General features: G+C 38.5%; 2 protein-coding genes across 2 annotated transcripts in view; both read right to left on the bottom strand.

Annotated features, from left to right (window-relative positions):
* The window catches only part of LOC144478288 (uncharacterized), a 3,286-nt gene extending 2,514 nt beyond the window's left edge, over nucleotides 1-772 (bottom strand). The window contains exon 1 of the mRNA XM_078196056.1: nucleotides 752-772. Within this exon, the coding sequence (XP_078052182.1) occupies nucleotides 752-772 (21 nt within the window). The remainder of the gene's footprint in view (nucleotides 1-751) is intronic.
* Nucleotides 773-10,989: 10,217 nt separating this feature from the next.
* On the bottom strand, nucleotides 10,990-23,418 carry LOC144477919 (uncharacterized). The gene is made up of 4 exons (XM_078195645.1): nucleotides 23,331-23,418; nucleotides 22,240-22,394; nucleotides 17,523-17,897; nucleotides 10,990-11,377 (listed from the first exon to the last, which is right to left on the bottom strand). The coding sequence occupies exons 2-4, from the start codon at nucleotides 22,283-22,285 to the stop codon at nucleotides 11,247-11,249; spliced, it is 552 nt and encodes a 183-aa protein (XP_078051771.1). The 5' UTR covers nucleotides 22,286-22,394; nucleotides 23,331-23,418; the 3' UTR covers nucleotides 10,990-11,246.
* Between the last annotated feature and the right edge of the window lie 121 nt (nucleotides 23,419-23,539).

The raw sequence follows: 23,539 nt of genomic DNA, 5'->3' as shown, positions 1-23,539 counted from the left end.
TTTTCTTAGAGGTCTATGCCATGCTTTAAGGACTGAAGGTAATGAAAACCCAGTCAAATTTCGCGCTGCCAACGTCACAAAGGAGATCCGAGCCCTTGATATTGCAACAATGTCGATCAAACGCGTTTCAGCTACCCCTTCTGCAGGTCCAGTGAGAAAATTACCTAATACAACCTCGCGTTGTAAATACTAAATTAGATATACTTGGCTGGTTCAATAAATATTATACACATAGACGACCAATTTACGTACGAATTTGTTCAATTTTATAACAATTTTGTCAGTGATATCTATTGATAAAAATTTTGTTCAATAACGTACTGTTCACAAAATAAAATAATCGCTAAACAAATCTTTATATGTAGTTCTACAATACTTTCAGATAATATAGTATGGCGAGTGTAACAAATTTTTAAGCTACTCAGTTTTTATTTTCTTAAATAAATTGGTTTGGCTTCGCGGTGTTCTCGTTGTTGCCGGTTGGAACGCTGAACGCGTTGCCGCGGGATTGCGTGTAAGAGGATTTATAGATTTTCTTTTATTTTTTCACTCCCGTAGCGAGATTATTTAGGACAACGTACATTTTTAAGCACCGCGGCGAACAAAAGCTTGGAAGCATGTAAATAAATTGTTAAGATCACGCAAGAAATCCGATAGCAGTGGTTTTCGTTCTATAATAAATTGTGAATGGTTCCACAGGTAGAACTAACGCCTGTTTATATTAACTCTTTTATCCCATAGGTGTAGGTACCTTAACTTTCTCCGCGTGCATTTATATATTTATTTAACGATATAAATAACAATAGGAGAATGTAAATATAATTTTTTGAAACTAAGCTGAGCTTGGTTAGACGATTTTGGTTAAAGAATGAATAAATGTTCTCTCAAGGAAAAACATGCTATTTTTTTCTTGAAAAGCAAGTCGACATCGTGTTGATAATTCCAGATTAATATTAATATTCGCTTCCGTCCGTGCCCACCGGTGGGACAGAGATAAATGCGATTTAACTAACTTGGAATGAGATTTCTACCAGAACAGTTCCTCAACGTGTGACAAAGTGCTACCTCGCAGTGTTTCCGTAGCTCTCAACAGCAGCGTTACACTACTTGGCAGTAAGTGGGAGGAGAGTATTGACTCTGTATGTGCCAACTTTGCAAAATCCTCGCCTATCCGGTGCGATGCTGGATAGAAAGACTGAATTGTTGAAATAGACAGGGTAAAACATCAAATATAACAAATAAAGAAATCAATTTACAAAGTAGAAAATCGTAGGAGCACGAACAATATCAATTTTGTTTACAAAGTAATAGAGAGAACAAAGATTGTTCCTCAAGATTTTGTGCAATCCTTTCTAGCATGATCCAAAAATAGGCCTGAGGTATCCTACAATAACAAATATGATTCCCTTAAGTCTCATTTTATCTTGAATTAATTGAATGCAATATTAGAAAAATTTAAATTTGGAATATTTCTTCAAAAATGAATAATTTTATATCAAACTATGCACTCAGATTAAATTAAATTATGCAATCAGAAAGAAGAATATTCTGTTCAAATTATTTATGCAATTTTGTTACGGTCTTATCTTCATCCATAAAATATATTAATTCTTATTTGGAATATTTTCGCCCTTTGCTATTTTAAATGAATGTATGGTACACCATAAAGATGATTCCGTGGGAAAATTAAACGGGAACAATTTCAAGGAATAAAAGATGGCGGTCGAATATAAAAAGGAACGCTGAATAGAAGAAATTTAACGCTGACAAAATAAATGAATGGAAGATGAAACAGGAGCGAGATAAAAAGTCCTGAAATATAAAAGGAAAACTTAAGCAACGTTCAGGAATATTTATGATTAGCTTTCTTTAGACTGTGCTGCCCGAATATCTGATATCGTGCGATCTAAAAGGACTATCATGTCTGGAAGTCGTTGCAATTAGTTTAATTAGCTCATTACTGCGCAGTCTAAGTAGCTGTATTCTACAGTGTCGATTCGAGGATCAATGGGACATGAAATTGCATGGAAGCGGTATGAGATCCTTGTCATGATACAGCGCAGCTCCTTTGCTATGAATAAACATCGCAGGCATTAACCGAAGAGACAATCGATCAGTGAACTGCGAATTTCATATATTTACACGGCATTGGTTACAAGTTTTGTATGCCGAATTCGCCATTTTCGAAATCATGTTCACCTCTTTATCTTTCGAATTTATACTTTTCTAATAGCATTTATCCAATTCATTCATTCTATTTATTGTAGAATAAAATGAACATTTTCCAAGTCAAATTCACCGTTTCACAGATTAAATAAATCCTTTTGTAAATCAAAATCTAGTTTGTTCTTTGAACAATTCCAAGGAAAAAAAAGATCGAATTTGTTGTCTCGAATTTTTAGATTTACTTGTATGTTTCTAACTTAAAAAACGAATAATAATTGCAAAAGTGTGATTTTAAGTTTACATTATTCGAAACTAATTACACTTCGTCATTCAATTGTTACAATAATCCTTGAAGCAATGTGCAAAAGTTATTTGAAGTTATATTTATATAATTTCACTCTCGAGACACGCGTAAAATAAATTTGACTTGCAAAAGAATATATTTGACTTAAGAAAAGATTAATACAACTAATAAAAAGAAGAATAAAATTGCAAAACCTATATCGATAAAACAGTTGTCGAAACATCAAAAGAATTGAAATATAATATTCACTAAAGTGAATCAAAATTTTGTTTATATCTTGCTTTTTGCAGTCGAGAAAACATTAATTTTGCAGAAAAATTCGCAGTCAAGGGAACAGGTGTCCTCGACGTTCTTAATGACTTTTTACCCTGAGATGATCTTTAATCAGGATCGAATCTGATTTTCTACGGAAAATTGTTTATTCGAGTGTGAATCCTGCATCTATTCGCATTCTTCTTATAATGTTCAAATTGTGAATGCATCGTTGAATGTATTTTTCGTCTTATGAATGAGAAACGAAAACGCCCTGTGCTTTCACTCTAGAAATCTTGCGATTCTTCACACTTTTCAAGTATAAGCTGTGCTCGAACCTCAAAGATCAACTATGCTCGTTCGATTCTAAACCGTCTGTACGACGCGTTCGCATACATACGAAAGATATTCACAATCAATTCCGGTTGTTTGCATTTCTTTTTTGTTAGTTATTGTTTTCTTATTTTTTTTTTCCTTTTAACTCCATAGTTCGTTTCCTCGTAAGTTTTACGTAACACTAGGTTTAACGCGTGAATTATCTTATTTATTAGGAGAGCGTTAACGGCGAGAACAAGGAAACGTCACCGCAAACTTCGCATAGTTACACTAATTGTGCGGCTCGCTCTACAAATGTCGGAATGCGGAAGATCTGACAGTGGGTACCATTATTACAATGGTGCCTGAAATTAACGCCGCGATTGTTAGCCGTAATAACGCCGCCCTGTGATAACGTGCTATGAGCGGCGTAATACGGAGCATCGACTGCCACAAGTCCGAATATTATAATGAACTCTGATCATGTTTGCAACGATACTCGGAAGAGTCCAACACACGTATGTGCCAGCCAAATGTTCTGAAAAATAATCCCTGGTTGCGAACAAAGAACGCTTGGCAAACATTCCCAAAATAAAACGAGAACTGTCCTGTAATTTAACGTTGCAAATTCGAAAATTTGACTGTCCCGCTAACACATTACATAATTTCATATTAAAGCACACAATTTTATATTAGAGCTCAGAATTTCATTCAAGCAGTTCCTTTAGTTAAATTAGAATTGAGAAATCAAGTTACGTGGCATCAACTATTTCACCAATTTCTTACTGAATAAAATTAGAAAAATATAATACATCAGCGTAAAAAATTAATTTTCCAATCTCAGCAAATAATTCCGTCATCCACGCACAGGCGATGCGGCAGTCAAAATGTTAATCAGTACCTTGACATCTATCGTTAAACCTATTAGGAGACGTAATTTAAGTGGCCTCTGTCGATTCCGACGTTTCCACGTAATCTAGAATTCGTAATTAAATTTTACACGTATTTCGTTCAGGGCCATCGATTTTCCTAAAACGCTATACAAATGTACAAGTTTCTCTTTCGAGAATCTACAGATAAGTCGTTCGTTACAGACTAGAATCGTGTAAGAATTTTGCAGTTAATAGCTTCAGTTTATTTCTAGCTTGAGAGCTCTCGACGAAACGCAATCGATATTTCACAAATACGATAAACCAATGTCCTAGATCTGTGAAAAAATCTGCCCATAGAAATATGAATGATAGGCGGATTAATTAATCGAAGTAACCAACAGTTCCGTACGCTAATTAATGGGTTCTCGAAACGAACGGGCAAACATTGTTGCAAGCGGAGCAAACCCCCCCTTTCCCGGGGCTGTTTCCACCACCTGTGCGTAAACAATAACCGCTAAAAAAATACTTCTAGAACACTTTACCAGATTTCACGTTGCAACGTAGCGAGTTTCAATTGTTTGCCGCAGAAAGTTGTGTCCAACTTGACCTGCTTGCTGTTTAGAATATTTTCACGGAACCTCCACCGTACATTATTGGGGGCTACCGCTTCCGTTACGATTGTTGCAAGAACAGTCGACGATACGGAATCGTCGAGCTTTCGATGAGCATCGATTACATTACCAAGTATTTGTGACGTGCTGTACTTCGTGACGATACAGTCGGCCAACGAAGTCTCTGTAGACCTTCCAAGAGAAAATGAATTTCTTAATTTTCATCGAACGACTTAAGCCTTTTTAGACGAAAGAATCAGTTCATGGCGTGTAAAGAATTTTTTAAAGAAATCGCAATTGATCAGAGTTCGAAAGAAAATATTACGATTCGCTTCTTAAATTATCCAAGCCTTTTTAAAAATATATAGGATGCGTTTGCAAGTTGATATCGATTAGATAATTATAATTGTGATTATATCGTGTTCGGTATTATTTCAATCAGAAAACCAAGACTAACGTGATTTTAATTCTTTCGAATCCTGAGATGAAGTCGTTCGGTTCAATTCGGAGAAAGCTATTTTCTGTCGAACAATATACAGAGACCTGTTGGCCGGACAGTATATCCCCTCGGAGGTTATGAGCAAACCGGTAACACGTTGTTCCTAACAACGTATTTCGTAGCCGACGCCATACGTATTGATGCGCCGTTGCATCGACGGAGAAAATCCTTCGAATTGATCCCGTTCACGGAGATTCGATGTATCGCGTTGGTAGACGTGTGTACGCGCGTGTGTGTGCACGTTTATATTTTCGCGTGTTACCCCTCGCGCCGTGTACAAATATGCGAGAGAGAGAGTCGGCGCTGCGCCGGTGCATCTAAATTTCATCGTTTCTCGGCAAGCCCGGCATCCACGAAATGGATCCGCAAAAATTTCACTCTCGAGAGCAGCCGGCAAATAAATTATTTTTATCGGCCGCGAGCGAGTTTTTCCGCGGCGCGGCCCGCCGCCTCTCTCCGCTCGCCTGCGATTTAATCGACGTAAACGAAAAACGTGGTTACAACACCCGGCCTCGGAAAATGTTAGACGGCGGAGAAAAGCATGCCGTTTTCATCCTCGTGGCTCGGATTCGCGATGAAACTCCGTAGTGACTACGAGAGTTTCAATCACGATCGCGATAGTCGCACGGTGCCGGAATCGATGCTGTTTTCCGAGGACCCGATTAACCCCTTGGACTATAACGACGAGTCAGATTCGTTAATGTCGTGCGTGTGATTCAATAAATACGGCTGCCAATCGTTTCTATTAAATCGTAACAAAATTTGAATCCTCTGTCATCAAGATCTGGGAATGGAAGTAAATGACGAAAAATGGGAAATGAAAATCATCGCGTGGTATCAAGGAAATAATTGAGGACGAAAAAATGGTATCAATCAACGTAGTTCTGAAAGACATCGTAGTGCAAGGGGTTAAAGGTTAGAGTTCCCTTAAGCTCCCGCGAAAATCTATTCGCAAATTATTCGGTCGTCCCACGTGTTTGTACCGCGAATATGTTTATACTTCTCGCGACGTGGTTTATTCATACGGTGCATAAAGATGCGCGGTTTATTTAACCCCACGTTTTGAAATTAAGCGAGCTGCGTAAAGTATTATACAGTAAGTTTTTATTTAGTTCAAATGCACTCCGTGGCTTTGTTTGTGAGTTATTAATGAAAAACAGTGACCAATGAGAGACGAGATCAGCTGATGCGATGCAACGGAACCAATCAGCGAAACTCGGCTTTGCTCGTCTCGCGGCAAATGATCTTGTCTCTCATTGGTCACTGTTTCTCGTTAGTGACACGTGAACAAAAACACGGATTGCAATTGCGTTGAAGCAAAAATTAATTCAAATGACCTCAGGAATCATTTCCCGATTGCGAGTTACTTTTCGAATACCCTGTATATCAATCTACTAAAAACTGTGTAAACTATAACATAAAAATTAAAAATCCATTCTAGCAGAATAAGAAAGAAATATATCTTTTGTCTAATACTTCCCGACTTAGTAGCCATCTTGGAAACATCTGTTGTGTGCACCAAGTAATTCCCTTGTCCTATACAATTAAAAGCATTTTCTAGACAAAAGTAGAATATTCTAAAGAACCCAATATATTTAATAAGAAAAAAAAATAACGTGAATGTCCTATTGCCAAGAGCAATAATAATTTCTATGTCACGGTATTCTTCACGTTTTTACAGGGAAATAGCGAACTAGATATTTCCAGGTGGTTATTTCCAGTGCTTTTGTCGTCGACCTGACTCTGTAAAGTGTAACTCTAGTTAAACGAATGCTCCTATGGGGTCGCACAGCAGAGTTTAATGCGTGCGACCCGCGTCAAGTTAAGCTCCACTTTGTAGGCAAATTTCGGGCTGACTATCGTCAGCGAATGTCGATGCGAGACACGTGTCTGAATTGTAAAATCCTTCATACGCTCTCTCCGGTGCCTATCCCGCAGATATGCGGTCGCAGGGGAAGATAGTGCGGACACGGACGTAACAAATCCGGCCAGACACCGTTTCGTGTAAACAGGTACTCGGAAGAAACAAATAGATAGCGCATTTTCATTGGACGCGTCCAATCGCGTCTAACAGGTCTGAAAATATATTTGAACACAACACAGAACGATACAAGCAGAACTGATGACATCTTATTCACGTTCGGTTTCGTGTGCCGCTTCGATCGCATACTTAATCTCAATAAAAAGAAAAGGGGGTGGGGGGAGGAAGGATGAATCGTGTTCGCGTGACAGATTCGCGAAAATAAATGGTAAAACACGTGGGTTCCGTGTAAATCGAAAAGTTGAGCAATTTTTTTATTCGAACAGAATTTTTGCGAAGGGTAGTCGATTCGAAATTGATTATTTCCGGTGGCCATTTACGAAAGCGCCCAGAGAGACCAGTTGCAAATGGTAAGAACACTATAAATCTCGTCTATCGATCGTGGGTCTCACACGATGCACTTGGTCGCCGCGGCGTGCAGCGTGACGCAGGTGCATGAATTTGTTACGGTTAATCCGCTGTTACAGACCTAATGGAAAATGCACGGTTCCGCTGTGGCCAAACGCCGATCGAAGGTCGAGTTTCAAATGCGAGGGCGACGACGACGTACGATTTCAGTTCTCGTGGAGTACTATCCGTGTAGAAAGTATTCGTGTATTATAAATCTTACAAAATTACAAACGATCCGCTCATTTCTTTCTTTCTTCTTTTTTTTTTTTCATCTGGTATCTCGATTTTTATCTTATATTTTTCTTCCTTGTTTCGCTATTTTTTTTTTTCTTAATCGTTTTTTTTTTACAATAACACGGAGCGTGGACGCGCTTCAAATAACGAAGCGGCCTCTCGGTCTGCCGGTTTTAGCGGGGTTCGCGCCCCGTAAAATCCGTCGTCGGTAAACAATTATCGCTATCTAATCGAAAGCATAATTTGTGGAAACTCGAGAGACGGTTTTGCGGCGGCGGGTCGCGGAAACTTTTAGGCCGCTACAATCGTACATAATGCAGATTCCGGAGGAGCTGCGGAGTTCAGGGCTCCCCTCTCCCCTCCGCCGTTATAGCATACATTCGACTGAAGAAGTTCCTCGGCGCGGCTATGAGGAATTCATGAATATCTCTATCATTCTTAGGGAAGCTGCAACATGGCGGCCCGCTTGATCCTTCGTGCCCCGGGCGACAGCATTTTCAGCCAGGCAAATAAATAAACTTTCTTTTGGTGCTTCTTAACCGACGTTCAACGACAAACAATTCGTCGTTAACACTAGGTTCACGGGGCATTCAAATAAACTATTTCGCTCGAGTAGAATCGTTACAATATATTTAATTAGATTTTCTGCGATTTTTATGATATATTGTAGTGAAGCCATTTACTGTAGCATGACCGATTGGTATGGTTTGTTTCCAGACATAATTAATTTCATATTTATCAAACAGGACATAAAATTAATTGTGCTCGATAACAAGCAATTAGTCAATCTACATTAACCAGCGTTACCACCCTATTTCTGAAGAAACAAATTTATTGAATTGATCCTATACAGATATATGTTTTTTAGTCAGTTTAAATTTTACAATCTCAACAATCATAGATTAAAGAATGTGAAACGTGCCATTTGGACGAGCCCTGTAAACCCAGTGTTACACAATGCTGAAATTATGGGCCTCGAGTCTTTAATGGAAGGATTCGCTGTGATCGTTCAAACTATTTTAATTTTAAGTACAGTAAATGTTCTGAAATTGTCCTTCGGCTTATAAAAAAAGACAATTCGTGACGAAGAGGTTATTCGAGCCTCGCGACTCCTTTTTATCGCCAACAGCTATAAAAACGAGGCACGAGACTCGAATAATCGTATCTCCCCTTCCCAAATGGTCCGCTTTTGTTTATAGGCTGAAGCACAATTGGAGAAGATTTACTGGTAATACTGTTGAAGTTAACCCCTTACCGAACTTTGTCGCGTCCGACTCGCGATGGAAATTACTAGCAATAAATTATTAAGTATGGATGTTATTCTGTTCTATAAAATTGGAATAAAATTCTAATCCCTTGTTATTAATATTTAACTCTTTGCACTCGAAGCCATTTTAACTGTAATTCTAAAGTAACATTTCTAACACGTGACATATCCATTTTATACGGTAAAGAGGTTATGTTCAATTCAAATTGAATTTTGTAACTTATACGAAAACAGTTACACTTTTAATAATTTTTTAAATGTAAGTTTTTATAATAGAAATATTATTTTGGAACGTGATGTAACAATTGCAGTGGTGCCTCAGGGCCACCACTCGAGTGCAAAGGGTTAAGCATTCGAGTAAATTCAGGCACGGAATAAACATTAATGTTCTGTCCCTTCTAACAGATTATATCAGTTGAAAAATTCCTAATCGTGTGTAAGTATGAAGAAAATAGTACGGCAAGGGGGTTGATATTAATATCAATTCAACGAAATAAATAATTTATGAATTATTACAGCAATTTAGCAAGGATGAATGTAGACATCCGAAATATTTGATAATAATACATATTTTCCAAAAGAAGTTTAAGAAATGGAAATTAAATAAAAGTAAATTGTTCCTTTTATAATTCTAATAATATAAAAATAGTGCCGCAATTTTACATATCAACCACTCGTTTTTATCATTGATACATAAATCCCACCATCCATCAATCTCGTGCTATACGGTAATTTCCCGTGCTTTCACCGATCAAATAATCGCGTTCGCATACTAATTCGCTCCCGCCGCAGCACAGAAAGGGCACAGATCAGATCTTTCAGGTGCGCGAGCCAATCGCCCGGGATCAGCTGCCAAATCGAAAAACCGTCGTTGAACCTCGTCCAAGAGATCCCTTATCTTAACGCGACCCGCCGCCACAGTCCGCGGAACCCAAAAAAAACCACACGCAACTCCGTCCACGCCTGAGTCGGAAAGAAAACGTATCCTCGGCGATCCATTTCATTTTTTTTTTTTTCAAATGATCGTTTACTATCGTACAACAATTCCGTACAACGTCGGTGAGACGAACTGAAAACGTGTGTAACGCTCGAAGATGCGAGCCTTCGCCGTTCATTGTCCTTCCACGGGCGGGCCGCATCGTGTCTCGGCCGATGCAGCTGGGTATAAATTGTTAACCGGTGGATCAGGACATAGGTTAGATCGTAGACGATGCACGCGTGTTGCGCGCGCGGTGCGAAGGCGTGTGCATGCACGTGTACGAACGGGCTCCCTCGTGTTCCGGTGGCTGATCGTGCTCGTTCCAGCGCGATGAACCCCGGGCAAACGTCGCCGGATCGAAATCCATCTAGCGGGCCCCGAAACGAAATTTATTGACCCACTCCGGATTTTCGCCTAACTACGAGCTTCAAAGCGGCTCTCTCTCTCTCTCTCTCTCTCTCTCTTTCTCTCTCTACTTTCATATTTCATTCGCGGCGCAGTTCGACGGCCCAACGAATTAACCCGATAATCCACACCGCTCGTCTAGCTTTCACGGTTGGAAAGTCGCGGATCGAACGGACACCGCGCGCTCGCGCACGCGAGAGATCGGCCCCTGTCGGACAGAGCGGGCCGGTGCATATAGCCTGCGAATCGTGGAACACGCGTGTGCGCATGTATGTATCTGCACAGCATCTGCCAGGCGAGAGATCACCTTCCCGATTATTGCCGTTGTTTCGAGCAGGTGTCTTGCGCCGATTAGTCGATGGCGGACGCGTTCGAGCGCGCGACGCGGCGGAAAAAAAAAACTAAAGCTTCGGAGAACAAAACGAAACGGTACGGCATCTATGCGAGATCGTCTAACCCGTTCACGATCGGGAACCGTATTCGCGTCGCGTCGCGTCGCGTCGCGTCGCGTCGACCGGATATGTCGATAATTCGATGAACGATTTTGGTTTTACGCTAGGATCGCCCCCGTATCGTTGGCGCACCCACGGATCGCCCCCCCCCCTCACCCTCCCGCCTTTCGCAACCCTTCGTTTACCCTGTCGATGCTCTCGTCGGTGTCACCGCGCGTTCCTACGACAGTCTACCCAGGGGCCGACGGCCGACCCGTTTGTCGGGCCGCGAAACTTTCGCGATACGATCGCGCGCTGTCAGATCATCGGCGGCATCGTGTGGTTGTCGTTGATGTCGAGCAATGGCCGCTGATTCCCGGTGTCGTTGCGCTCCTCCGTGTGGACGATGTCCGGTATACTGCCGGTGGAGGGCCCGCCTACTAGTTGTTATCGCCTGGACGAACGGAAGTCTGCACTAGGCTATGCGAGGGTGACTACCCCCTCCGGCTCCGGCGACCAACAGTTGTCCGACAGCCAACAGCCGACCACCACCGTCACGAAACCGATCAGCAACGCCAGGAAGATGTACGCCTCCGCGTTCCCTAAGGAATCTGCGCATCCCCCACGTGGATATCACCGGTCTACGCGTTACACAAGATCGGTCGGAGTTAGGCGAAGGACAACGTGCATCGCATGCCAGGAGATCACAACTTGTGTGGCACGGAACTAAGGCTTGGCTGTTCGTCGGGTGCAAACAGGAATCGCTTGTTCTCGAGATAGCAAACGCGATTAGGTTGCCGTTGGTTGGATAGAGAGTCAATGATGTGGAAACGGAACGAAATGTAATGGAATCCGTGGTAAAATGTTTTCAAACGGTCTCGAGATTAGGTTCACTTGGCGAAAATGGATTCGTACGCTATCCTTGTCGATTAGTTGTGAAAGTATTGAAGGAGGTTAAGCTCTTTTGTATATTATATTCATTATTTTACAAGTGCAATTCTTTTACTGCGTTTTTTTAACCCTTTGCTCTCGAATGGTAACTCTGAGGAATCATTAACGGACCAAAGTATTCCTTATACCAACAAAGTTTAGATTTAAAAAATTGTCAAAAGTGGAACTGTTAGTATATATATATTATTGTAATAATATAATTACATGTGCACAAAATGCACTTTGACACATAGAATAGAGACACTGTAAACCAGAAAAATAATTTTAGATTTCCAGTTAAAATGGCTTCGAGTGCAAAGGTTTAGATTATTGTAATCAAACTCAAATCTAATGTAAATTTATTATATGATGATATTATATGAATATAGCCATCACGAGGATCAATTAGGTAAGAAGAACTTATATCTCGACCAGAGTCAATAATAATTACAATACTTTATAGACAACAGTATGAGTATTTATCGCAGCAAACTATGGTTTCTTCAAAAAAAGAATACCACAAAATATTAAACGAGTTTTTCAAGGGATAGATCTAATTTTTAGGCTGATCTAAATTTGTTCATTTTTATATGTTTATTCTAACAACAGTTTTGATGAGTGATGCAATATTTAGCTATTCCAATAGCAATTTTATGAACGATGCAATATACACCTTTAACTACATATTTGTTTCAACAAGAACAAATATTAGATTTTACCATATTGTTCGTTCCCGAGAGCAACGCGTGTTTCTATGGAAAAATTGATTTTTGTAAAACGAGCAGTGAAATTTTAGTTCCGGGCCACTATGTCAGGATAAGGAAAGTATAGAGAATCAGCAGACCGAGTGGAGAGCAGATTGATGATGGTCAAGAGAAAGCTCTGAATTGCCGTTTTCGTTCGAAGACGGTGGTGAAATGTACACGATGCGTGTAAAAGTGAAGTTGTTCGGTGGTAAATAGACTGAAAAACTTCATGCAAATTCTCGAATTTATAAGCAAATTTTACGATTCCTGAAACGGGATAAAACTCTCGTTTCCACGCTAATGGTACTAGCCAATGAAAAATGAATTGTATCGACTACTCTGACTGTCATGATTATATTCACAAAAGTATGATAATTTAAAATCTACTGCTAGCGTTCCGTTTTGTTTTATTCTAAAGAATGGAAAAAAGAACGCCCTCTAAAAAAGATTTTCTATCATTATACTGGGTGTTACAGGGTAATAGAGTATATAATAAATATCAGTAACTTTTAAAATACAACGAAAAACAAAATTTTCAAAAAATAGGAAGAAAGAGCGTAGATATTTTTATTTATTCTCCTTATGGTTAATTACCATCGAAATCTCGAAAATTTTCTTTTGACCACCATTAGTTAAGGCAATATATAATAGTAAGGGAAACAATTAATCATCTGCGAGGCATTCGATTGCCACATCTATTATTTTTGTTTAACTGCTATCAGGTATTACACTAATACTTCATAAAATCATGCGTCTAATATCTCGTCTATCCAACGATGAATAATGTTATAACATATGTTAATCGAAGCAAGTATCATTTTTCACAATGTTTTAATTCATAAAATTACGATTTTATTTCTAATACGACAAACTTTGCAATAAAATCTATCTAAACGAAGAAATGAATATGTTGGATTAACTTCTGGACTCTAAAAGGATACATAAAAAACTAATAAAAAAAAAAAACTAAAAAAATAATATTTCGAGATTAAAACGATTCATAACTTTGGCGCCGTAAAATTCGATATCTCCTGTATAACGATTCTACGTATTTTCCCGTTGGAATAAATATGAAATATTTATATTTCGAATAGCCGCGGTTTTGACTATCAATAATCCCAGTCGAAAGCCGACGCGTTCGTCACCGTTCGCGACCGCGATCTAAGATCACGGTTTATCTAGCATCTGAAAGTTAAATCTCGAAATTTGAATGCGAAGAGCATGAGCGAAAAGGCTGGTACTGTTCATCCGATTCATGAATTTTTCAGGTCTCTCGGTCTATTATCTTCGATTTCGACGCGGAAATAGCAGTCGTGGGTTAAATAATCCGCTTGAGTGGCCGCGAAATTTTTGTCCCGACGCAGAGGGGGGGCCCCCCATAAAGATCGAAGCTCGCGACGATAGCTCCGTTATCTTGCGAACGCGAGAAGGAGATCCCGTGATTTACTATACCATCCAAGATTGACACGTACGACAATGCCATAAGGAAAACGTCTCTCCAAGAAATTGAACCATCCGCGGCGATGGTTTACGAGTTCGTGTAGCAATATAAGGCTTTCTGGCCGCTGCTTTTAAAGTCGGTTCATAAACTCGGAAAAAGTTTTACCGCGCGACACGCCCAGAAAACTGCTTACTATGATAAGCCAGGAAATCCAAAATAACCGACGTAAAAGTTTCGCGCGACGGCCGGGACCGGGAACGTTCCGGATTATTACAAATTAAAGCTCGCGGAACCGCTCTCGCGCGCGCGATTAACGGGAAGGTAATGACTTCGGGGGACACTTCGCCAAAATGCAATACGCATTATGGGCCGGAATATAGCCTTAACGCGTTCGCAGTCGGTGTCGACTATAACAAAGTATCGCATGCAACGTGGAGAAATTGATTTGATATTGTTAAGTTGACGCCTTCAAACGATAATCGTACGCTATTGAATAACAAGCCGTTCAAAGCGTAACTTCCGCTGCTGAATGCGAATGTAACAAGGAACAAATGCGTTCGTGCTTGCATCATAACTTTAAAGCGTAACAAATATTAAATTTTTTTCCTACAACGGCACTTAATTTGTGCCGAATGTTGCGCAGTAATTAAACGAGTCATATTAACTGTTTAATATCAGCATTTCATTGGATAATAATTCACCAATCTTCGGTTATTAGAAGCGCGACAGAATTAAATTATTAACACGTCTGTTGGTATTTCATTTCTTGTCGGTTCCATGAAATAATAATAAAGAATAAATCATTGTAAATAATTAATTATCATTCAATTCGTCCAGAATCGTTATAATATTATTACACATTATTATTACAGATGGTATTGATTTATGATGCAAGCCAACTCAAGAGAAATGTCAAACTATTTATTATCGACGATACCCATTGATTTTTAAACAAACGAAGAGCGAAGGACGGAATTCGATTCACGGAGCAGGTAAAATAAAGGACCGAGCGAGAAATAAATTGATGATCCGACGGAAGTTAAAGACGTTAATGGTGAAAGTCGTCAGCCCTCTGCGAACCACATTTACCGCCGGCACAAGCTTAGAGTACTGCGAATGAATTATAACCGTAACCCAGGAAACTTGTCGAAGAACTTCGGCGGTTACCTCAAGGGAACGACGTACAAGAAGCTACACGGATTACGATGTTCACCGCGTCTACGTGTATACTTCTCGCGGATTAAATAGGTCCGTGTACATGGTCCCGATATCTGATACGCAAGCCGGACGAAGTAGTTATCAGCGCCGATAGTTGCAGAAAATTACCAGGATATACGGACGCGTCAATGGCGAACCTACTTTCACCAATAACGTGGCTATACACCGATTGGAAATCATAAGTAGATGTTGCATGCATCCGGACCTTGACTAGCGAACAGCGTTCCGACTTAAAGTAAGCGTATGCACCGAGGCGCCCATCAATGAAATTGATGTTTGACTGGCGAGCTACGAGGTCGTGTAATGCGGATTGTAAATCAGTTAGAAAGTACACGGTGTTAGTTGATTATTATAATGTAGCGGTAATATATGTATCACTGGTTGCGAAACAATCGCAATTCGGTAAACAGTTTCATGCTACGAAATGGTCAATTGTATTGCGATTCGAGAGTAATTCTGAAACGTTTATGGGTTGAATAATAATTGTAGGTTAAACAACAAAGACAGGAATAATGTATTCTGTACGATAGATTTCTGCGAATATTCGCGCGTTGTGACTGCGCGGTAACCTGCAATTAGCTGACCATATATCGCTGATGATTTTGAACAATAAATTCCAAATGGAATATTGTATTTTTATAATATTTTTTGGAATATTGTAATATTTTATATCATATTTTATTTATTATATAATGGAATATAATATTTGATATTACATTTTTTCGTGACAACGAGCAACGATTAACATTAAGAAATATTCAACATTAGTGTACTCGATAAAATCCTAGTCTCGCTCAGCCAAACTACTTGGTAGTCAAAAGTAGAGTTCCTGAGATTGCAGATGGTTTCCTTTTCCTAATTCGGTATGCTCTGAATGATTTGAAAGTAAAGTGTGAAACAGCAGGCTGCGTGTGAGGCACGTAAAAAGCTTATTAAAATGTACAAGCAGCCTAAAACTTGACAGCAATGGCATGCGACCACAAGCTGGATTGAAAAACAGCAGGCATCATTCTATAACAGTGTCATTCCCGCGACGATGTGCAGCAACGTAGAGAAATATAGCGAAGTCGAACACTTTTTCTGAATGCGCCGTGGAGCCGCGTTTCACGCTTCATTGGCAAACGTGTTTGAATAAAAACTCGTCGAAACTTCGGTCGGTAAGATCTCAAGGCTCGTTGAAAGCCGGAGGAATTACTCCGTTTTCAATACGGTTCCGATAACGTTCATTGCAAACAACGATGTTCCATTTAGTTGTGCTGTGAAGTGGATGACAATTTGGCTAGCTGTGCTACGGTCAACGAGTCGCGTTGGTAATGATAAACAAATATGGAGGAAAAGGACATGCTGGCGAAACAAGCCGGTGTTTTATTTGATCGCCGTCAAATGATGTTCCAGTTTTGACATTCTCTGAACCATCGCAAAGCCCATGTGTGGCGCAGGTAGTATACGGGTTTAGTGGATTGAGGAAGATATTAATAGATTGTCAAACATTGTCTGCAATAGTTGCAAGAATGGACGAACAAACGGGATACTTTTATTAAGTAATAATTTTAATAAACTGAGCGTCCATATCCTTAATTTTTTTCATCTTCAATGGCCATTGTATGCAAAGTCACCAAGATAAGCTAATACATAGAGGGAATGCGTTCGTTGTTATTGGTGATTGACAAAAATGAAACAAATCAAAGTTACGTGACATTGAGCATCATATATTCTGACATAAATATTAATAGACCCATAGACGTTCTATGAATATAAATTTTTCATTCTTCAGTGTAACGACTCATTTTCTTGCATATCATCTGGAATAGACGTTCTACGACACGTACACTGACGTATTAATAAGTGTCACTCAAGGTTACTTGGCACTATAAATCATCATCACGATAACCAATAATTTCATATTCATTACTGTGATAAATGTGTTAGATCGTACTATCGTAAGCTTCAATATTATTATATAATTTTTTAAATATTAAATATCTTCCGTGATTAATAAAACGAATAAAATCGAAGTAAAAATGAAAATTTAACATTGAGCTAAATGGTCAATAAAATGCTAATACCAACTACAAGCCTCTCATTAAATTAAAAAATCCAACTGCCTGTTTGACTCTGTATATCATTGCATTGAGAAAACCAACCCTTACGAATTCTTTCCGCGTCCATGCCCAAAAAGACTATAAAAATAGCATAAAAATAGCTGAACAGTAAGTTACATCCAGTTGAAGAATTTCCTCTATACCTATACTCTATATTATATCTATATCTCTATACTATACTCGTCGACGTCTACTCAAACAGGTATAACACTAATTCGCCAGCCAATTCGTCATCCGAGCACAGTTCCGATTAGCAGATTGCGAGACTTCGTTATAGCGGGTCTAGGTAAAAAATAATAAGGTGAGATCGTTGGTTTACCTAAGGGTCCCTTCGACTTCCAGAGTCCCCTCATGAGGCTGGGGTCGCCGCGGTGCCAGTGGCCCCACCCTCGGCCCCGACGATTCTGCCCTGTGGTCGTAACTGTAGCATTGTTAGCGGCGGAACCGCCACCAGCGGCACCACCACCGGCTCCACCGCCGGTAGTCCCCCCGGTAACCCCAAGACCAACCGCACCGGTTCCACCGGCGGTGCCGGTGCCAGAGCCAGAGGCACCGCCGCCAGCAGCGCCGAGGGTGCTGCTCGCGCCGCCGCCAGCTGTGCCACCGCCGGGGCCCGGGGTGCTTGGCGTGCCAGCCTGCGGCTGTCCATAGGTCCCCACCCCACCACCGATTTGTGGCAACGGCAATCCCGCCACTTATTTATCCGAAGCAGCGTGAAAAATCAATGGACACCGATCAAGTTATTGTCAGACCGCAGCCTACACTATGGGCCTGGAATATCTTGGCTTCATCAACGTTCTTTACTATCGAGTCCATCCTCGATCTCCAATCTATTCTCAGTCTCGGGCCTACACCCAGGTTCGAGTTACCCGCAGTTTCGAGCTACCCCCAATTCAGCAGAGTATACACCCAGGTCTCCACTCTATAATCAGGCTCGAGCTGTTCCAAGGCGCAAGTTTACCCTCAGTCTCGAGTCTACCTCCAATTAGCTTGGTCTGAGGTCTACCCCGAGTTTCGAGTCTACCCCTAGCACCGGTAATTAAATTTTGAGTTACCTCCGCACACTTGTCTAATTTCATAAAATAGGTAACATAAATTATAATATAAGGAATACGTTTCCGACTTAGCTACTCGTTGTTTGATCAGTTAATAAATTAACCCTTTGCACTCAAAGCGATTACAATTGTTAATCTAAAATAATTTTTCTGGCTTCTATAGCGTCTCCATTTTACGTAACAATATTTGTTTTATGCATAGGAAATTGAGTCTCGTGACTCATGTAATAGTTACACTTTTAACAATTTTTAAATCTAAGCTTCGGCGATGTCTATTAAAAATAATTTTGGAATGTATTACAGTAATTTTAATGGCGCCGCAGAGTCGCCGCTCGAGTGCTAAGGGTTAAAGTTCTACCCCGACTACATGTCAATTATTACAAAATAGAAACTGATGTCATGAAAACTCATATTATTTGACTATATTTGTGAAAGTCGGTGGAAATACATAACGTGCTATTTTTTGTCAGGGTGCGTAAGTATAGCTGACATGCTCACGGATTTCCTGCGCTAATCCCCGGATAGTAGGTAGGTTCCGGCAATGGGGTTGCCAATTGTGGTCTGAATGGAAGCTGAGATCACCGTCATTAAGGCAACTCACGTAGGACGGAGCAATATGGTGGTTGCAGAGCGTGGTGTTAATAAGAATTGTTGTCTAGAACAAAAGCCTACCATACCCTAACTAATAAAGAGCCAAAATCAACGTTGAATATTTAACGTTTCTAACAATTTTTATATTAATAAAGTAACTCAGCAACTAAATTATATGTTTCACTTCTATTTAAATCCACTCTAAATTCGTAGGTAGAAATGAGAAAGAGATGATAATACTACTATTTAAATTATAAATTATATTATTAAATTATTTAAATTATAAGTGCCACGTGGCTTCTATCGAAATCCATCCATTTAAACTATTGTATATCATAACTTAGAACAAGTATACTCGCTGAATATTCATAGTCAATTTTCTCGACAACAAAACCTCAAACGAAATAATTCTATTCCTTATTTTAGATTTACTTTTACATGTAGAACTGCCTTCTTCTCAATTCTACCACCGATGCTGGAACAGCCTGTATAACACAATCCTTTTCGAGACATTTGACTCCGCTAGAATCGCGATCAGTACCACTAAACGGCGTCTAGCGATCGAAACTGCGCTTGATCAATTCCAGTTCCTCGAAACTTGGCTTCCATTATCGAGACTAATAGGTGCAGCTAGTGAAGATAACTACCGAATCTCTGTTATCGGAACTCGGATATTCAACACCTTTCGCATGTTCGGATAAGAGAAGTACGCAGTACAGATAATGTCCCGCGTGTGCCGTTCCGTGAGCATGTCTGCTACGAGAATACGTACCCTCAATAAACCCTTTATAGTCACGCTGGAACAAAACGTTCCACATTTTTCTCGAAAAAGTGACATTGTTGCAAGAAGAATGAAATTAACAATATATTCAATATAGTTGGAAGTAAAATATCGAGTTCTAATGAAGGACATCATGTCCTAGAGCATCGGAATTATATATTGTCAAGTTTTTAATTCTTATTCTAATTTTTTTAATTCTAGTTTTTGAGTGACAGTTGTTTAAAAACTGAACTGAATCTGAGTAGCCAAATACCATATGCGTACTTCGCATAGGAAATTTAACAATGGAGGGTTAACAATAATCGATAGCAATGGTTAATAGTAATTAAAATTGATAGTACTTAATAGTAATAAAAATTAATAGTAGTTAATAGTAAATAAAAATTAATAGTAGTTAATAGTAAATAAAATAATTAGTAGTAATTGTTCGTCAAATGAAAACCTTAAGAGTATAATTGAACTCCGAAGTAGCGTTCGATATTCTCGTGAGTTCTAATTAAACAGAAATATTAAATTCGTTCCAGGGTAAATAACAATCCAGGCACCCTCTGCAGCATGCAACAATCAGTAAAAACGTTCAGCCATTCGTTTTTTCTTTGCTTAGAATGAAACGCTTCAAAGTTCATCAATAGATAAAAGTGTGATACGCTATTATGTCATTAAGTATAAAATGCATAGTTCTTGTAGTAAAATTATAAGGTTAAAATATGCATTTCATATTTAATGACCTAATATTAAGAAATACTGAAACGGTATTATCAGTTCTTGTGTCAGAAAACACATTTATCTTGATATATTCATGTACTTTCTTGGCATTGTAATACGTTTACTTTTATACGACGAAGAATATAAGTAGATATAGAAAAATAATACCGCTTTATATATTTTGTACTCATTCAACTATGAAAACACTTCAGGTTTCCATTTGACCGACTTTAGCGCGTCATATCGAACTTTCAAAAATCTTTTTCTATTTATAATCTACGAAAGTGTTCGAATTTCTTTTCTTTAACGATTCTATACTACTAGAGTAGACTCAGAGATAAAAAAATGTGGAAGCTCCTGTGTCTTGCAAAGTATTCTTTTACTTTGCGCAGCTTTTATGCATTCATGCTTGAATTTTGTAGAAACAGAGGAAAGAATCGAACGTGCGAATTCTATCGCGTAACATCCGCAATGACGTTGAACAGCCAAAATATTCCACCCCAGTTATCATAAACTTCGTGGGGTACGGTCACATGATACGTTGTGACAGTAAGCTTATAGTAATAGGTGTGTAGATACGTGATAAGGTCTGCAGTAAACGTGTATACACTTAATTGGCCATGAAAGAACGTGTTTTAATTCGTTACAGGCAATTTGCCGTAATTTTAATTGGTTAAGTGTATACACTATTTTAAGTTGATTTTATGGATGGGTTTGTGCTTTGTCATCTCTGCTAGCGCAGTTGATGTAACTTCCGGTAGATTTGTTCAATATACATTGTTCGCATAGCGTGATCTCGAAAGAGTTTTTAAACGCGAATCTCGTATAACAAATATTTGTGTTATACGTGATGTACATTTGTAATATATATATTCGTATTATTCGTGTCGTCGGCATTGAAATTCCTCGAACAAATTCACCGGAACATTAATTCTTCCGTGCCAGTTCGTTAGCATGCATAATCACTAAGAAATGTAAAAAAAACTAATTTGCAGTGTTAAAGATATGAAATTAATGTCACCCGGAACATTGCACATGTCACTGAAATTTTCACAGCACCTTTAATGTATACCTGTTGATGGTCACACAAAAACATTAATTTACCAGCTTGCTAGAGAGATCGCATAAAAGAAAAAAAATCAGCTTCGTCATACTTTGTAACTTTCTAATGAAACTGCACCATTTAATCATTCATAAACGTTATAGTACTCCCGATAAAATATAAATGTGTTAACGCTATTGTAAATATACATTATTTAAGATGGACAACGACAACAATCCACCCAGTTCGCCGTTGCATTACCATATTCATTCTTGCCACGATAAATCTGACGTATCTCGACTAATGTACGTAGCTGAAGTTTAACGGTAAAAGTATCGCTTAAACAATATCATTCAATTAATCTACATTAATATGAAATGATACCGCAGTTTTTAACAGCCATTCCATATCAGAACTTTTTTATAATGTGCTCTCAGCGCGACGTAATTGGTCTCGGAAGAGAAAACTTTAACTGCGCTGAGAGACTGGCTTAATTAAACAGTTTCAAAAACGGGTACATCTTTAAATATACTTTAAATATATTAGGCTATCGGCGGTAACAAAATGTTAATGAAACAATATTTCTTAAAAGCGTTTAAATACTCGGAAACAGGCAATCGAATATTTTCGATGAATCCTTAAAGCAAAAGCGTCAAATAAATTGGTGTTGCGAAGCATATAACGATCGTACAACTTTTTTACTCTCTCTTTCTCTCCCTCTCTCCCTCTCTCACTCTCTCTCTTTCGCACGAAAATATAACTGAATTTATATGATGGAGTATACATATTCTAAAAATAGAAATATTCACAATTTACGCCAATGATGTACAACATATTCGTAGATAGTTTTATCAGCACTCACCGCATAAGGAGAGGAGCAAAATACTGGCAAAGTAGATCCGCCCCATAACGTCATCAACAGGTCTCTTCTGCGATGGTCATCATTGTCGCACTATCGGTCTTCCTGTCTGACACGCATACTCGATAACTCCGGATTAGTCATTGTTGTCACGGTCCCTGGAAATGGAAAATTATTCGTGTCAGCAACGCAAGATGACAGGAAAGATGTAATATTAATAAAAAATATAGATATATTTGTATTCAGATAAAAATGTATAGATCAAATGCAAAACTAATAACATATTAAAATTATTAAGAAAATAAATGGAGACAATATGTATTTTGCATAAAATCTATAATCTATTTATTTTACAATCAAAATACAAAATAAAAGTACACATGTAATAAACGTATAGTCCTTATAATTCATACTTGTGTGATTTTCACAAATAAATCTATTACAAATTTTAATTGGATTACAATTATATTTTCAACTAAAAATGTATAGTAAATTTCCCATATTTGAGTAATTGGATTAAATGACCGTAACTGAAAGTACGAAGAAGTATTATTTTTATTATATGAAATATTTGAATGTTTGTATATTCCCGCTATTGTTCCGTTTGAATTCATCGACGCCATCTATCGATGAAGATCATAAACCTACAGGTTTAAAACATCTGCCTTTCGAATTCAGTCCACTATCAAAGTTATTTCACAAAGGTTAATATTTATCCTATTATTGAATATTGTACTAATATTTATACTATTTAAATCTGGATCTCTTATTCTAAATTATACACAAAATACTTTATCAAAATTATAATTAAATTAAAAGTTTTGAAAGTGTAGAATTCATAAATCTATGTTTGACGTCTAAAACAACGCTTGCATAGAATTGTTACGTTGTCGAAGGTAATTGAGAAAAGTAAACTACATATTTGTTATTAAAAATTGAATTCTAGTGTCATGTTTCGAGTAAAATTCATTGGAAATTATTTTGAAAGAAGGTTAGCAATGATTTGTGTAGGAATACTATATTGGTAGATTAGAAAGATTTTGGATTGTAATAACTGAATCATGATATCAGTTCTTTGATATTTTAATTGTTACCTTATATTGTCATGAAAAATACTTCTTAAATTCGCTCATATTGTTGGCAAATATTCCGACACAACGTTCAGTTCACGTTAGATCTTTGCGCACTACGTTTAGCGATCGATCGCAACGCCACCGTAAATCATAGTGACGAAATCACTAAACTGATTGAATCATGTTTACAAGTATTGTCAACTAATGTTAGTGTAGCTTTAAGTATGGCG

This window comes from Augochlora pura, chromosome 2 (genome assembly GCF_028453695.1).
Source record: "Augochlora pura isolate Apur16 chromosome 2, APUR_v2.2.1, whole genome shotgun sequence".
NCBI lineage: Eukaryota > Metazoa > Arthropoda > Insecta > Hymenoptera > Halictidae > Augochlora > Augochlora pura.
The sequence above is the reverse complement of the archived record's forward strand: the minus strand, read 5'-3'. Positions and strand labels throughout refer to the sequence as shown.